This window comes from Anabrus simplex, chromosome 1 (assembly GCF_040414725.1).
Source record: "Anabrus simplex isolate iqAnaSimp1 chromosome 1, ASM4041472v1, whole genome shotgun sequence".
NCBI classification, from domain to species: domain Eukaryota; kingdom Metazoa; phylum Arthropoda; class Insecta; order Orthoptera; family Tettigoniidae; genus Anabrus; species Anabrus simplex.
This window is the reverse complement of record NC_090265.1, coordinates 1,038,554,709-1,038,568,062: the sequence shown is the minus strand read 5'-3', so window position 1 is coordinate 1,038,568,062 and position 13,354 is coordinate 1,038,554,709. Positions and strand designations below refer to the sequence as shown.

The following is a 13,354-nucleotide window of genomic DNA, read 5'->3' as shown; positions in this document are numbered from 1 at the left end:
TGCACTGTTTACCCATTCAAACAAAAAAGTTTGTAGCTATAAGTGATTGTTGATATCACAATTATGATGGCATGGTAGCAGGTAGTTGTGTGGTGGCGAAGCTCCCTCAAATTGTGTAATTTCAGTGTGTTATACTTTGTGTATGCAGCTAGAAAGGTATATACTTCTAACAATTAGCATTTTAATATCAGACTGATAAATATGTGTGTGCATCAAAATTCTGAAAGAACAGTAAAATTCCAAATAAAGTGAGTACGAATTGTGTAGGTTATATGTAAACAAACAATAGTGAATGCACTGTTACCAACAGACAATTTCAAACTAAGGGAGTACTATCGCCGTTGAACTATCGATTCACCGTTTCACAAATTCTCCGCTATGAAACCATGTGTAAAATGTGCTAAAACTATTGGCAAATGGAATAGTTCACAGAAAATTAAGTGCAGAGCATGTCAGGGTTGGTACCATAGTAAATGTGTTGATTTAACAGAACAGGACATGGACATAACAGAATCAGAGGGACGGTTATGGAAGTGTAAGACATGTCAGGTTGTAGCCAGTGGTGATAAAGAGCAGGCGATATCTGTTAGTTCTACCAACTACTGAGTTGAAGAATGAAGTAGCGAAAGTTAAAACAGAGAAGAAAATTGTAAAGACTGAACTAGAGAACGTGAAAATAAAGAACATGGAAACCGAACTGAGCAAAAGTTTAGAATTAACTCATGAGAAACTTGACACCGCCGCGGAGCTAATTAAGCTACAATCAAAAGAAATAGCACTGTGCTTAGAAAACATTGACAAACTGAAAGAGGAGAACCTTCAACTTAAAACTCAGCTTAACGATGTAACATTGCAGCTTGACAATTTAGACCAGTATGGTAGGAGGAATTGCATCGAAATTCATGGAATTCCTGAAACGAAAACTGAAGACATGCTGGAATTAGTTAAGGTGTTAGGTAAAGCATTGGGACATTGAAGTGAACAACGAAATGATCGACATCTGCCACAGATTAAAGAAACAACCCCATCAGTCTTCAGCGGGAATCATTGTGAAGTTTTTTGCGGAGAACAGATAAAGAAAACTTTATTCGGAGACGTAAAGTGAAGAGCAATCTGAACGCATCCCAGCCTGGCTTTCCAAGTAATGGAATAATCTACATAAACCAGAACTTAACTCGTTATCGTAAGAAGATTCTTGGGCATGCATGCAGATTGAAGAATGAGAAGAACTACCCGTATTTGAGGGTTGATCCTTCAGGCAACATAAAGCTTCGCAAGCGGGAAGAGGACCAGTACGTGTATAACCTAAAAACACTTGAAGATGTCAGTAAGTTCAACTAAAATGACTTATCTTTCAAACTCAATGGATTCTAATATAATTTCAATTTATTATCAGAATGTGAGAAGACTCAATACAAAACTAAATGAATTTTGCGTAAATAGTACCGATTCAGAACATGATGTATTGTTAATATCCGAGACATGGTTAAGTAGTGACGTCAGCAACAGTGAACTCTTAGATAATAGGTATAATGTATATCATTGAGACAGAATGGGTACCAAGAGGGGAGGACGGGTACTTATTGCTGTCAATCACGAGATTACGTCACAGCAACTAGATTTAAAATTTAAGGATATAGAGGCAGTATGTGTTAAAATAGTGTTACACCATCATACATACCATCTTGTATCTCTATACTTTCCACCTGCCAGTGATCTAGAAACATACTTAACATTTTATAATTTATTTGAAACTAATGAAAAACTTCAAAGCCAGGATATCATACCTGTAGGTGATTTCAACCTTCCATTAATAGTTAGTTCAGATTATGATATGTTAAATGGCGGAATCGCATTTTAGTCCCTTACACAGTGGCTACTAATCATAGGTACTGTAAAACTCACCCTGATTCACACACTGTCGCTACTAATCACAAAGCTATTGTGTACCTAACATAGTGGCACTACGCGCAAGTAAAAGCAACCCAACGTGGTAGTACTAATTATAAGTAATCTCATAGTTCTAATTCAAACATCTCTAGGTCGCTCCTTTTAGTCACCTCTTGCAACAGGCAGGGGATACCATGGGTGTGTTCTTTGCCTGCATCCCCCACCCACAGGAGGGGTGTGTTTGGTCCGCGAGAGCTATTTTATTTCGCTCAAGTCTGCCAGCAAGCCGGTTAGGACCCCCTATCCACCACCTGGAATCAGCCACGCGGTTAGTATTACCTCCCTACTCCCCCGCTACTCCAACGTAGTTGGTTCGTGGTTATTCCATTTAAGTGTGCACACTGCTTATTACAATCACTGCCTCAGAGTAGGGATTGTATAGCTGGATAACTATGATGATCCAGTGTGTTACATACCAATAGTATCAGAAAATTTATGAACCAGAAAAATGGCATGCTAAAGAAGAGAAGAGATCCAACTCCCCATATACTTCCCGCCAATATTCAGGCAGGCTGTTATACTAGGTACGCAGCAGTCAGTAGCGGGGACTAAGGGAGGCAAGGGCAGCCGCCCCCCCACCCCCACCCACTTTGTAGAGAAATCATTACATTTTTATTCCATTTTAGCCAGCTGAAACTAGGAATTATAGGAATTATTAAAAAACAATTTGTGCAAATTTTTTAAAATTAATAAATTTATTATTGAAAATACGCACAAAATGTCATTCATCGCGGCTAACCGATTTGTATAGCGCCATAGCAAGTAGTGCAGACTTCACAAATGCTATGGGGAAAGATAACAGGGTTATATTTTTTGCAAAGGTCATGGACACAGGTATGATTCACCTGCTTGCCGCGTGCATTCGTCAGTCTGGCAGTCTCTTTAATAGTCTGTTAGTTTCTTGGAGTGTAGTCAAATACGAAATGATTTTTTAATTTATAATCACGCTGTACTTCTATTTAATTGTAATATGTGTGTAATATTGCTTCTTTGGTGAAAGTTTTATTGTATAGTATTGAATCAAAATCTCAAAAAACTATTATTGCAGCACTTAGGTTAGTAAACTCTCAACCTTTACCTCTCTGTCGAATTTCACTTGAAGAGCATCAAAACTTACCATGTTGTAGCTTTTTGTTGTTTTGATGTGTATAACCTCCCCGCCCGCTATATCCCTCAACCCGACTACTTTTTGTTGTCTGTATATTTTTTTGCCCCCACACTTCTACGTCCCAATCGCCGCTACTGGCAGCAGTAATCCCATCTATCGGAGATAAATTGCAGAAGAATACACAAAGCACATCACAACAAACAAGGGTCAATGTAATGTTATTGTTGATAAATTTTATGAGCTGTCTATATTGCAGGCCTTCACATTTAGTTTCCTTCCGACTAAATGATATTAGAGCATCTAATGTAAAGTAAGTCGTCCTTTCTTTTATGACTCTCTCTTGGATTATCAATCAAGCAATCGTTCCTTCATGACTTTTTTCTCATTCTTATAATCATCTTCACAATATTAGTACAGTCGGTATGATAAAACTGAATAAGACATAAATAATCAGAAATCGTACTCTCGACAACTCTTGATACGACCAATTAGATAGGTGATTAAAAATTAAATTTTGGCACCTTCCCCTAAACTACCATTTTGAACAGGGTGAACAAAATTATTTATAGCTTAGACTTCAGTTCCTTATTCCCCGACTTTACATACCGATTTTCATTAAATTCTGTTCACCCATTTTCTCGTACCTCAGCGCTGATATGGACTGCAACAAAAATCCAAATTCTTGAATATATCTGTTATCATAGCCGGTACGGTAAAAATGTGTAAGACATAAATTTTAGCAAATTTAATAATATATAACTTTAATTATGTAGTATTTATCGATAGGGCCAATAATAATATAAATATGTGAGAATTAAATTTTAGGCCTTCCCCTAAACTACCATTTCACTCAGCGTAAACACAATTATTTATGGCCCAGATGTAGCAACTTATTCCCCGACTTTGTGTACCGATTTTTGTTAAATTCTCTTCAGCCGTTGTCTCGTGATGCGCGTACGTGCATACGTACATACATATATACAGACATTACAGAAAATTAAAACGTGCATTCTTTGTTACTGTGGTCACGACCGGTACAGATATCATTCATTATACATTCTGAGCAATGTATAGACACTCTTACTTTATACTGAGATAGGCCTAAATTAAAATTAGCCAGAATTGTCTCCAAATGGCTCCTAAAATCTCTAGAAAAGTCACTAGTCGTTATCATTGAAATTCTATCACTAAATTACTAAAAAAGACTCCATATATAGCGACTTATCTCTAGAATCGACTAGACTGATGTGAACGAACACGAACATAGTACGTGAGAACGAGAGATTGATGATCGATATACGCGTCGCGATATACAGGTTTCAATAAACATCGCACATTCGCGCACATTTCTCGCATTAATAAATGTAGATATTTCATTTGAAAGCGCCCAATGAGCAAAGGACTTCCGGCCACTCGTGTAAACAAGCTGAAATGGTGGGATTTGAAAACATATGACTGAAGTTCACCAAAAAATAAGCTAAAATCGGGAGAAATAATAATCGGGAGGCGGGAAAAACTGTCGAAAATTGGGAGTCCCCCGCCTAAATCGAGAAAGTTGGCAGGTATGCATACTACTGAACGGTGATTCTGGTGATGAAATCATTCCTGATTTCAGCGATAGCGATAACAACTCCGATGATGATATCATACCAGACTCTGGGCAAAGTGAAATCCAGCACATTCATATAACCGATACACATCCGTCTTATTGCCCGCCTGCAATCAATTTCACTGGCCGGGTAGGACTGAATGTTGACATCGAAAATAGCAACAAAATTATATCTTTCGTCAATTTATTTGTAAATGACTACTTCCTAATATATATGCCAACAGACAAACCTTTATGCGGAACAAATTATTAGTGCAGACCAAGTATGGGATTGTGGTAAGGATGGTGTGTGATTCCCCTGCAGGGTACATATGTAAGTTGAAAGTCTATGGTGCAAGTGGCATGAACATCAGAGACACTATATTTGACTTATCAGATCCCTACCTTGACTAGGGGTATACAGTGTTCATGGACAATTTTTGCAACAGTGTAGGCTTAGCCAAGGAACTGCATGAACAAGAAACGGCTCTATATGGGACAATAAGGCAGAATAGGGGACTTTGTAAGGAATTCAGTGAAAGATAGAAGTTGAAAACAGGGGAAATAACTTTCAATATGGACGATGAAGTACAGCTATGTTCATGGAGAGACAAAAAGTAGTTACCATGGTTTCAACTGTACATTCCACAGAAATGGTTGAAGTTCTGAACATGTTCAGAAAAATAAAAATGAAACCTGAAAGCATTATTGATTATAATCAGTTTATGCACGGAATGGATACAGCCAGTATGTGGCAATGTATTAATTCATGAAAAAAACAGTGAAGTGGTGGAAAAAAGGTTTTTCTACATTTTGCAGTGTACATTTTTTAATGCATTCAGGCTTTTCTAAAAATCCAGTAATTAAAAAATAACCCTCCTGACATTCATGCAGACAATATATAGAAACTTCTTTCAAGACAGTGAACATGAAGAACCATCATAACCCGCGAATATTTCTGTGTCGCCGGTCCCATCTCAGTCTTCAGTAGGTTCATCAGCATCTATGTGAAGTCCACCGGTGCAGCCCCCTAAGCGAACTCCGGCTAATAATTCACCATTTCGACTTGATGGGAAAATAAAAGAGCATGTACTTCATAAATTCTTAGGCATGAAGTAGGATAATTTCCCAACTAGACAGTGAAGAGTGAGCGCGAAAAGTAACGTCCGGTGTGAAACCAGGTGGTTCTGTGGAAAGTGTGGTGTGCCTCTCCATCCACAAAAATGTCAAATCCAGTACCATAACCTCAAGCACTACTAGTAATCATCCTTAAGGTATGTTCAAATTTTCAATATTGAACCTGGGATTGTTTTTGTACAGTGACATTCCATGTATAAAATAGTGCACTATAGGGATGAAGGGATTTTAAAAGGCTGGGCTGAGGTTTAAATCACCCACTGAGGAGCTGGTAGTGAACGTGTTAAATATGCTACAAAACAAATACCATCATTTATTTATAAAGCCATTCTGAATCTGGAAAATTACAGGGAGAATACTATTACTTATTATTATAATAATAATAATGATAATAATAATAATAATAATAATAATAATAATAATAATAATAATAATGTATGTTGTATGTTGGGTATTCAGCCCGAAGGCTGGTTTGATCCTCTGCAGCTCCGCCAACAGCTATCACAAATAGCCTAGGCGTCACTGAAGAGGCGTACTAAGGAAATGAGGAGTGAGGTAGTTTCCCGTTGCTTTCCTCACCAAGCCAGCCGTTGCTATTACATATCAGTTTGCCAAGCCCACTGAAATACATGCACCAACTGACCCTATGAGCAATATTTTCACACCATTCATAACAGGAACTGGCTGCATAAGCAATGGCATTACTAGCATCACTCATACCTCAGTCACTTTCACATTGTCAGAGCCAAGAATGACACTGAGACAGGTCAATGAAAGTAACAAATATGATATAACCCATACCAGAAGACATAGTGGACTGTAAACACTACATCTCGCCAGCAAAGGCATATATTAATAATAATAATAATAATAATAATAATAATAATAATAATAATAATAATGTATGTTGTATGTTGGGTATTCAGCCCGAAGGCTGGTTTGATCCTCTGCAGCTCCGCCAACGGTTACTTTACGGTTTTTCAGGGACAGCGAGGTCCCGGAATTTAGTCCCACAGGAGTTTTTTTTTATGCCAGCCTCGTGTTGGGAGATTTACTGGTATGTAAATAACTCCTGCAGGACTAAATTCCGGCACTTCGGCATCTCTGAAATACCGTAAAGTAGTTAGTGGGACATAAAGCACATAACATTCTTATTACAAATATTTTAAGGTCTTTTGTTCCATGAAAGCCTTGTATTCTTATAGTTTTCAAAGCTCTCTATACAACCTTAGCTATTCATGGTATCAACGTAACATGCAAGTGATAGTACACAACGCTAATGAGAAAATTTACCCTCTTGTAATAATCCAACTCATTCAGCATTCGCGAAAAATACTGCTGAACCAATGGTTTATGGCTGAACTGATCTTCCATAATATTTCCAAATTCATCCCTTCTTGGCGAGCCTGGAAAACAAGAAAATCAGAATAAACAGTTAGAAAAAAGTATTGCCAAAACAGTTATTCCCACAGAAGAATAGGAATTTATTATGATCTTTTGAAATTAGATTTATCTTCATACATATGGTTTTTTTTGGGCCATTGCTATTCATTTTTCAAATAAGTAATCTACCTAGTTTTACATCTCATCATCAAAAAAGTGAAAACCAGACAGACATACAACAGAGCCAAGAATGTATGGCAAGAAATGGGCAAATAGAAACAAAAGTAAGAGTAATGCTGCTCCGCATACTTATGAATATATACGCAACACCAAAAATATTTGATTAGTCCATATATCATCATCTTCATTGGTTCCTTCTATGCAAAGCAACAGAACAGTAAGCTCTTGCCTACGAGTCCTGTTCAAAGCAGTGTTCTTGATAACATCCTATCAGATGTTAACTGTTCGCAGGTCTTCTTCGAACATCTGATGCCATGTTTGGTGTGGTCTGCACTATTTCCATCTGCCCCCTGAGGCTCCCATCGTACAGCACCCTTCTAAGTATTGGCTGCCTGGTAAGCTAAGCATATTACCAGCCAGACGCACTCAACGTTCTGCCACAATATCTTGTAATTTCTTGGACCCACTCCATCGCAAAATGTCGTCATTGGTGACTCGGTTGCACCAAGTAACACCTAAAATTCTGTGTGAACAACATAGCTGGAACATGCTGCATTTCCAGCCTGTCTGTGCCGTAATTTTCCCATGTTTTCCTGATACAGATCACTGTTGGCATGACGAGAGTTATATAAAGTTTGAGTTTTGTCTCTTTATCGATCGTTGAAGCGGACTTGATGGGTCCAAGTGCTGATAGATTGCTGAGGCTTTGCTGACATTTACATGTACACTGTCACCTTGTGATAAGATGCTACCAAGATAAGCGAATTTTTTCACTTGTTCGATTACCACCCAACAGTTATCGGCATTATAGTAGCAAGATTGCCGATCAACATGGCTTTTGTCTCATCAACTAATGCGTGGAGGAACTTTTCCAGTCTCAGAGTCTAAGCTGTTAGTCATGTCTTGTAGAGACCAGTAATGCAATGGTGTCTGCAAAATTGAGGTCAGTGAGCTCACCGGTCATTCTAGGAGATTCCAGCACTTGGCCCATTCAGCGATTCCACATTAAAAGATTGACGTGGAGGAGAAACAGAAAAGATGATAAAAGAAGCCCTTCTGACACTTGTACTGATGACGACGTTCACTGTCCCACTATTGCCTCTTACACAACAGCCCCTGTTATGATACAGGCTGTTGAAGATGTTGATGAATCTGGAATGCCATAGCTTCTTACGATGTTCTGAAATGAGTCCCAATGAATGCTAAGTCAAGTGTAACATTTCTGTAAGTCTGCAATAATTTTGGGAAGAATACTTATGAAACTCCTGGTGATGCATGTGCTATCTTTCCATCAGACTCTCCGGTAGCAGGAAGAAGCTACTTTTCGAATTTACCCTTAGGAGTGGAAAATTCCATCTTAATATCAACCTGTCCACGCTGAATTCTGCATATTGTTGGTCACTAATTTATCCTGAGCTGTAAGTCTGCCTCGCACAAGCTGGATTTCTGCTTGGACGCTCACTTTAGTGAGTGCCATTCTCTTGGTGGGTCTGGTGTGGGACAATCGAGTTCTCATGTATCACTTGCTCCACAGGAAGCATTGGCTGGTTCAATAGGATATGTTTTCTTATTTCAATGTTTTAATATAGGAATTCCACAGGACAGTCTCGCATCCTAGGTTTTTTTCTTTTTTTTTTTCTCCTCAGTTGTTTCTTGTAACCTTTGTATTATCAGTAATTTTTATCTTTTTATGTTTCTTGTTTGCTTGTTTCCTTGACTGGGATTAGCCCATCATGTCAGAGAGTCTTATATTAAACTTCAGGTTTTGCGGTTAGGCATGTTGCCTTATGTTAAACTTAATTTGTAAAATATGTCTTAGCCACTTCATGGCATGCTTTCACGTATGATGAAACCATTTCCGTGGTAGTCCTTTTAAAACCCCTTCATGTTGTATATTTGTTGCTAGTGTTTTCTAAATTATTAGTTTTCCATTTTCTAACTATAAATTTCTAATTTGAGATAAAAAAATTTAAACCATCTAGTGTCTTTCATTGAGTTAGTAGTGTACCATTTCACTGCCCATATTATTTAATACGGAATGTTGAAGCCATCATTTGCCGTGAATAACGCTAACGTTTTCGTATATCAAATGGCAGAAAACACAAGTTAAATGATACGAGCAAGTGGAATCAAAGTGGCCGTGACCAAAATAAATGTACTAATTTCAAATTGTTAAAGTCAACAGAGAGAACAATCAAACACTGTATTGAAATAAGCCACGGTGAAGTTCGAGAGGCGAATTTCGTGAAGAAAATAACGTATTTTAAAGGAAGAATACCAAATGTATCGAAAAAACTAAACATATTACGTAATCCTATAGCTGTGCATCTCAAATATACGACATTTACAGCAAAATATATAGAAGGAGATTAAAATACAATTGAATGTATACTGTGACTGCACTGAAGAATAACGAAAGTTTCTTTAGGAAACACTTTAAGAAAATGCTAATATTTAGAGCGAATTATCGATAAATTAGCGACAATCCTAAGCTACCATTAACATCATAGAAACTTCTGTAGCATATCATTTGACGTCATATTTTACCTTACAAAACACAGTAATAGTACAAGAAGGCTTTCCAACTGAGAGAAGATGATATTAACATTGTCTTTGGATATGTTTTTCATACATGTGCCCGAGAACGTCATGATGATCAAAGATGGGTTTGACATCTGATGGAATCCAGCCGACTATACCCGTGAATACGAGTTCAACTGCCGAGACTCGTAGATGACTGAACCGAAGTCCCGAGAGGAACGTTCCCGAGGAAGGATGTAGCAACAACTATCCCAGCCCACAAGCACACGCAAAATAAGATAAGTTTCAGGAATTATTTTAAAAATTAATCATGTTTTTTGTCTTGTAGTGAGTTGTTGATTGTAATGTTTATAAGGAATAGGTCGTTATATCTTCGTGAAGTGTTTTAATTATGTAATTTCAACACGAGTGAATTAATAGTGATGGTTTAAGGATGGTTATAGGTAGTCTTCCGAAATATTTAAACACATCCTAGTGTAGGAAGAGATGCATATGTCAATGAAGTGTTATGCTAAGAATATTTCAGTTTATTCTCAACAAGCAATACCAAAGATAGTGAGTTTTGATTAATATGAAGTACGATATAGGTTTATATCGTTAGAGGTTACCGAGGTCATAAATATCGGCAACTTATTGCCAAATGTAAGTCAATATAGGGTAAATATGGTAATGTTTGCTAGGAATATGTTAGTTGTTGATCCATGAAATATGAATTTTACTGAGTTGAGAAGTTAAATGAGTTGTGCGTTACAATGAATTGATTAAATAATATTTGCATGTGCGACGATGTAAAGATATGATGAAAATATGAGGTAAGGTATGTGAGATTAAGGAATAATATTATCTTGGATAAAGTAGTTGAGAAATTATGATAAATATGACGACGTATGAGGAAAGAATTTTATGTAAGGTTAATTAAAGAAAGGTTAAGAAACATAAGCAATCACCGGCATGCAGTTGTGGTGCGGCTCAACACACTATCCAGCACATAGTGACCGAATGCCCTCAACGTTTGTACCATGGAGATATAAATGCCTTTTTTTTTTGCCTGTTCTATCTGCACTTCAGTGAATTAAGCAATTAACCTTTAAATTCTAACAGTTTTTTTTATTATCCTGTTGTGTTGTGTACTTTCAACATTTTATTTTTTATTTCATTTTTGCTAGTGGCTTTACGTCGCACTGACACAAGATAGGTCTTATGGCGACGATGGGATAGGAAAGGCCTAGGAGTTGAAAGGAAGCGGCCGTGGCCTTAATTAAGGTGCCGCCAGAGCATATGCCTGGTGTGAAAATGGGAAACCATGAAAAACCATCTTCGGGGCTGCTGACAGTGGGAGTCGAAACCACTATCTCCCAGATGCAAGCTCACAGTTGCGCACCCCTAACCGCACACACAACTCGCCTGGTAACATTTTATTTCATGTGCAACGCCAAAATTAATTAATTAATTAACCCCTGCAAATATGCATAAGTTATTATAATCACATGATTTAGGTTAACATAGCATTCAACCATGAAATGAGCAGAAAAAAATATAAAGGTCAATCAAAAGTTTCCGTTCAACGGCTGTACTGCCCTGAATCAGGATGCCAATCAGGCAAAATCGCCGTGAACACTGAGGCATTCATCCCACCGATGCACCAGGTTGAAGAACCCCGTGTGGTAAAACATCATATCCTGTTGTGTGAAGAAGTCCATAACCACCCGCTGCACATCCTCGTCCAACAGGAAGCGTTGACCCTTAAAGCCTTTTTGAGGGACTAAAAGGAGTATCAATCGCATGGGGAGAGATCACGACTATAGGGCAGGTGCTCAAGGTCTCCCACCAGTTGTTGTCCATAATGGACGAGACTGGCCTCCCAGATCAACCGGCGTCTTATGCCGAAACGCGACCCACATGGAACTTGGTGCACCATTTCACAACGGTTATTTTCAACAGATGTGCTGCCCCATACACAGTCTTCATTCTCTGATGGATGTCCAACGGTGTTTGTCCTTCGGCTACCAAGAACAGAATAACAGCACGTTGATCCCGCTTGGACACATTTGTTAATAACGTCACCATAATTTACGAGGCCGCATTTAACACACGCATCTCAGCACGACACAACTGCGCTACGTTGCATGTCCGCTGCAGCAACGCCCTCAAACGGAAACTTCTTAATCACGCCCTATACAAGTAGACGGTAAGTAACAGCTGAAAGTGAAGAGTCAGGAATCAAACCCAAGCCAGCCAGGCAGGAATCTACCATATTTGCTCGCATATAACTCACACTTTTTTGACCAAAAATAAGTGTGAACATTTTCGGTGTTTGGTACAAAGGGCACTAGGAAAGTTTTGCAATACGCAAAAACGGTTGGCTGTATACCCCTGTTATGGTGAGGTTTGAAAAGAGGGGTGAAAACCGGTCTAGAAGACGGCAAGGCGCGACCTTCACACCAGTTGTTACCAAGCAGTGAGACTGAAAGCAAGTTAAGATTTTAGTGTGGTCTAAAGGTGAATATTGCGCAATTATCTGCTACAATTTTGCTCATGGATTAACCGTTGACCAGTGCCTGCAGGAAATGACTCCTGTGCTGGGGAAAGACTGTCAACATCGGACAACAATTTTCCGCTGGTACAAAGAGTTCCAGAGGGGAAATTTTGGGGATGAAGACGATCCTCGTTCTAGGCAATCGTCTGAATCAGTGACTGAGGAAAACATTGAAGCTGTGAGGAAAATGTTGCAGTAAGAGAGGCAGTTGACATATCGGCAGGTAGAAGAGACTCTCCACATCCCCGCACCGCTATTCATTCAATTCTACACGACCACCTCCATGTTAGAAAGGTTTGTTCCCTTTGGGTGCCCCATTCACTTTCAGAGGAACAAAGGGCACATCGAGTGAAATGATGCCAAAAAATGCTAAACCAGTTTCAAAATGGGACTTCGCGTAACGTCAATAGCATCGTTACAGGTGACCAAGCTTGGCTTTATTATTACGATGTCCCAACAAAATCCCAGAAGAAGGTGTGGCTGTCTGAAGATGACTGTACTCCTGTGACTGTGCGAAAGTCAAGGTCAGTGAAGAAAAGAATGATTGCAGTATTCTTCACTAGAAACGGGGCATCCTGACTCGGGTTGTGCTAGAAACACAAAGAACAGTTACTGTGAAATGGTACAGTGAGACTTGTCGGCCTCAGGTCATCCAGGCTCTCAAGCAGCTCCGTCCAAGGTCACAGCTCAACATTTGGCTCTTGCATCACGACAATGCTCCAACACATCGTGCTAAACAATGGATTTTCTTTCTAGATCAGGGTTGAGTGTGCTTGATCATCCTCCATACAGTCCTGATCTTGCCCCATACAACTTCGCACTCTTCCCAGATGTGAAGATGAAGCCGAAAGGGCGGCGGAGGAGCTTCTGGCAGCACGAGATCATGAGTGTGAAAATGTAACCGAAGAAAAGTGGCAGAGTTGGTTCAGTG

The 13,354-nt window shown here is 38.9% G+C and overlaps 1 protein-coding gene across 2 annotated transcripts in view; it reads right to left on the bottom strand.

Moving 5' to 3' along the window:
• ttm50 (tiny tim 50) overlaps nt 1-13,354 on the bottom strand; it is a 124,732-nt gene that overhangs the window by 75,828 nt on the left and 35,550 nt on the right. For both annotated transcript variants that reach the window (XM_067149510.2, XM_067149518.2), the window contains exon 3: nt 7,077-7,189. In XM_067149510.2, the coding sequence (XP_067005611.2) occupies nt 7,077-7,189 (113 nt within the window). The remainder of the gene's footprint in view (nt 1-7,076; nt 7,190-13,354) is intronic.